General features: G+C 51.9%; 1 protein-coding gene across 1 annotated transcript in view; it reads right to left on the bottom strand.

Annotated features, from left to right (window-relative positions):
* Window positions 1–3,265, bottom strand: part of GLIS1 (GLIS family zinc finger 1) — a 107,499-nt gene that overhangs the window by 23,349 nt on the left and 80,885 nt on the right. The window contains exon 6 of the mRNA XM_010160606.1: window positions 1,838–1,988. Coding sequence (XP_010158908.1) covers window positions 1,838–1,988 — 151 coding nt within the window. The remainder of the gene's footprint in view (window positions 1–1,837; window positions 1,989–3,265) is intronic.

The raw sequence follows: 3,265 nt of genomic DNA, 5'->3' as shown, positions 1-3,265 counted from the left end.
AGTATATCCTCCCTTTATTTCATTCTTGGTTGGGATCTTCTGACTTAACGCCCCTAGGGTCCAACTCAAAGAGCAAAAGCTGAGCAGTGCACTGGGGAGCAGTGGGAGGAAGCGATCCTACTGCCTCGGCTCAAGACTTCCCATTCTGCAGGAAAAGAATGGCTTGTGGATTGCCTTCACTGTGGACTGTCTGTGACCGTACCTCCTATTAGCGCTCGCTGCCTCCCTGCTACACAAAAATTCGTATTTCCCCGGCAGAACGTCCATCTAAATCAGCGTGCCCAATGCCTCCTCTTGGCCACGACTGCCACAGGCTTGAGTCTGCCAGCCGGGAATGTGGGTGGCAGGGCATGGAAGAGAAGGACTGGGCACAGGCCTCGCGTGACACAGGCAGGTCTATTCCCACGATGGGCAGCTCTGTGTCATACATCGGGAGGGGGCACTGGTACCTGCTTCTGGCACAGCTCAGAAGGAGGAAGAACAGGGTGTAGAAGCTAGGCTTGCTACAGCATTCAGTCCCCAGTAAAGAAAAAATATGGAGTAATTTGTTCCTGACTGAATTCCCTCCATCAGGTTGTTCTTCAGCTACACCAGGTGTTATCCGCCTTCCCGTGCCTCTTCTGTGCCACACACACCCCACCATCTGCCCTTGGCTTAAAGCATACAGTTGGGAACGTTCTGGGCTTTCCTTTCCCCAGGTGAAAGAAGGGCAGGGTCACTCACTGGCCTAGGACGGGAAAACTCCACACTCAATTGCTGTATTGGCTACAGAACCCCAACATATTTTTAGGGAAAAAAAATCTCTTAATCTCTCTGTATCCCAAGTTCATAGAATCATAGAATCATAGAATGGTTTGGGTTGGAAGGGCCCTTAAAGATCATCCAGTTCCAACCCCCCTGCCATGGGCAGGGACACCTTCCACTAGACCAGGTTGCTCAAAGCCACATCCAGCCTGGCCTTGAAGACATCCAGGGATGGGGCATCCAAAACATCTCTGGGCAACCTGTCCCAGTGCCTCACCACCCTCTCGGTGAAGAATTTCTTCCTGACATCTAAGCTAAACCTCCCTGATTTCAATTTATACTCATTACCCCTTGTCCTATCACTACCGGCTCTTGTAAAAAGTCCTCTCCCAGTACCCTTGTAGGCCCCCTTCAGATACTGGAAAGCTGCAATGAGGCCTCCTCGGAGCCTCCTCTTCTCCAGGCTGAACAAGCCCAATTCTTGCAGCCTTTCGTCATAGGAGAGGTGCTCCAGCCCTCTGATCATCTTCGTGGCCTCCTCTGGACTCGCTCCAACTGGTCAATATCCTTCTGATGTTGAGGGCTCCACAGCTGGATGCAGCACTCCAGGTGGGGTCTCACCAGAGCAGAGTAGAGGGGCAGAATCCCCTCCCTCGACCTGCTGGCCACACTTCTCTGGATACAGCCCAAGTTCCCAAAGAACACCAGAGTCCCCTCCCTGCACACAATGCTGGGAAGAAACACTGTAAGTCTGGTATCTAATTTTCAAGAGGCTTTGCACCACAAAGATCTGAGCAGAATTTTGCAGCTTACAGAGCTCGTTACCGTTGAGAAGATGTTACGAGACCCTCGAGCAAATGGTGCTTTAGAAATTCCAGATCCTGCAGCAATGCGATTCCAACAATCAGTGTGATGATGCACCCTTCCCTCAAAGTGTGCTCTGCTCCGCACAGGGGATGGGTGACATGACCCTCTGAGGTCCCTTCAAAACTACATTATTCTGTGATTCTAACAGCATCCAGGGAAAGTGAAATAAACAATTAACCATCCATTATCATGCCAGACAGAGGCCAAGCATGTTTCACACACTTACCCTTCCCTGGCACTCTCCAAGGGCGACTGGTGCTGATGTGGACTGGAAAGCGTGGAGTCGAGTGGATGGTGTCTTGAAGGGACGTCATGAGGCGGCGGCAATATACCCGGTGAGGGACCGTTACGGTTAGCGCTGGAGCCACTGTACATGCCTGTGAACACACAGCATTCGCAAAACAAAATAAGCAAGGAAAGAAGCATCCAGGTAAGTCCTTGAGGGCCCCCGACTCCTTCCCTAACCCCACCCGCCCCTGAGACACCCACAGAGCAGCCCACTGCTGCTGGGGAGTGGCGCTGCCAGGGGGAGTCACCTACTCACAGCCCCAGCACGTCGGGGAGTCCCGCTGTGCTAGGAACAGCGCTCAAAGCTGTATTTGACCCGTGTCTGTCTCCCCTCCAACCCTGCCAGGTGGCCTATCTCCTCCTGGCTGTGACTGCAGACCTGTAAGCTCTCCTCCCGGCAGCTGGCAGGACTTGGCAGGACCCTCACCCTGCCTTCGCCCTGCTTCCGAGCGAGAACTCAGTGCTCACTGCTTGCAGGATGATGGAGCCCGTACGGACTGCGCAGCGGTACACAACACCCTCCCGACACCGAACCCAGAGCACTGCGTTTGGGTAAGGGGACCAGGATTTGATTTTTTTTTTCATTGTCCATTTAAAGATTTTTTAATTTGATGTTCCGTTATGATGCTGCTGGATATCCTAAAAATATCACATATTGATACAAATGAAAACCCAACAGAATAAATGTGAAGAGGAGCAAGGAGAAATCTTTTATGAGACCATGAAAACAAAAGGTTTCTAGTACACAGAAGGAGGTACTGAAGGAAGGTTGATGTTCCATTTATTTATGACTCTGGGTACTTTCCCCACCGTGGCAGTCGGGCACTAACAGTCAGTCACTTTGCTGAGGAAACTTTGTCCAGGACTCTTGGAATAAGAGGCCGGGATTAAGGTTTTTCTTACAGTCCCCATGCTAAAGAGCAAGCCACACTCTAGGACAGTCCAGGCTACCTGGGGCCAGGGCCTGGCCACTGGCTTGGGTGTGAAGGCTGTGCTGAGGGCAGGGGCCTGCGATGAGGGGAGAAAGCATCACAAACAGAAAGCCCCACGAGCCGCGGGGCACATGTGACAGCCCGCGGGGCGGATAAGAGGGCTAAATGTCAGCATCTGTTTCTGTGCGACTGAAGAGCAGAACCACCAAGGCAAGATTCCAGCCACCTCTGTCAGGGACTTCAGATGAGTCAAAAACCGCTCGTGAACAATGAGTCCTCAGCTGTTGACAGATCTAAAGCAACAAAAATGAACCACATCATCTCTGTCCCCTGCTAGACAGAACATTTGTCAACCCGCCAGCGTAACCAACTTGCTTTCTGCACTGAGAGCCAGACAGAAGGGGCTTTAAGAAGTCAGATGTTCCCAGGTGATG

This window comes from Eurypyga helias, unplaced genomic scaffold (genome assembly GCF_000690775.1).
Source record: "Eurypyga helias isolate BGI_N326 unplaced genomic scaffold, ASM69077v1 scaffold4351, whole genome shotgun sequence".
NCBI classification, from domain to species: Eukaryota; Metazoa; Chordata; class Aves; order Eurypygiformes; family Eurypygidae; genus Eurypyga; species Eurypyga helias.
The sequence above is the reverse complement of the archived record's forward strand: the minus strand, read 5'-3'. Positions and strand labels throughout refer to the sequence as shown.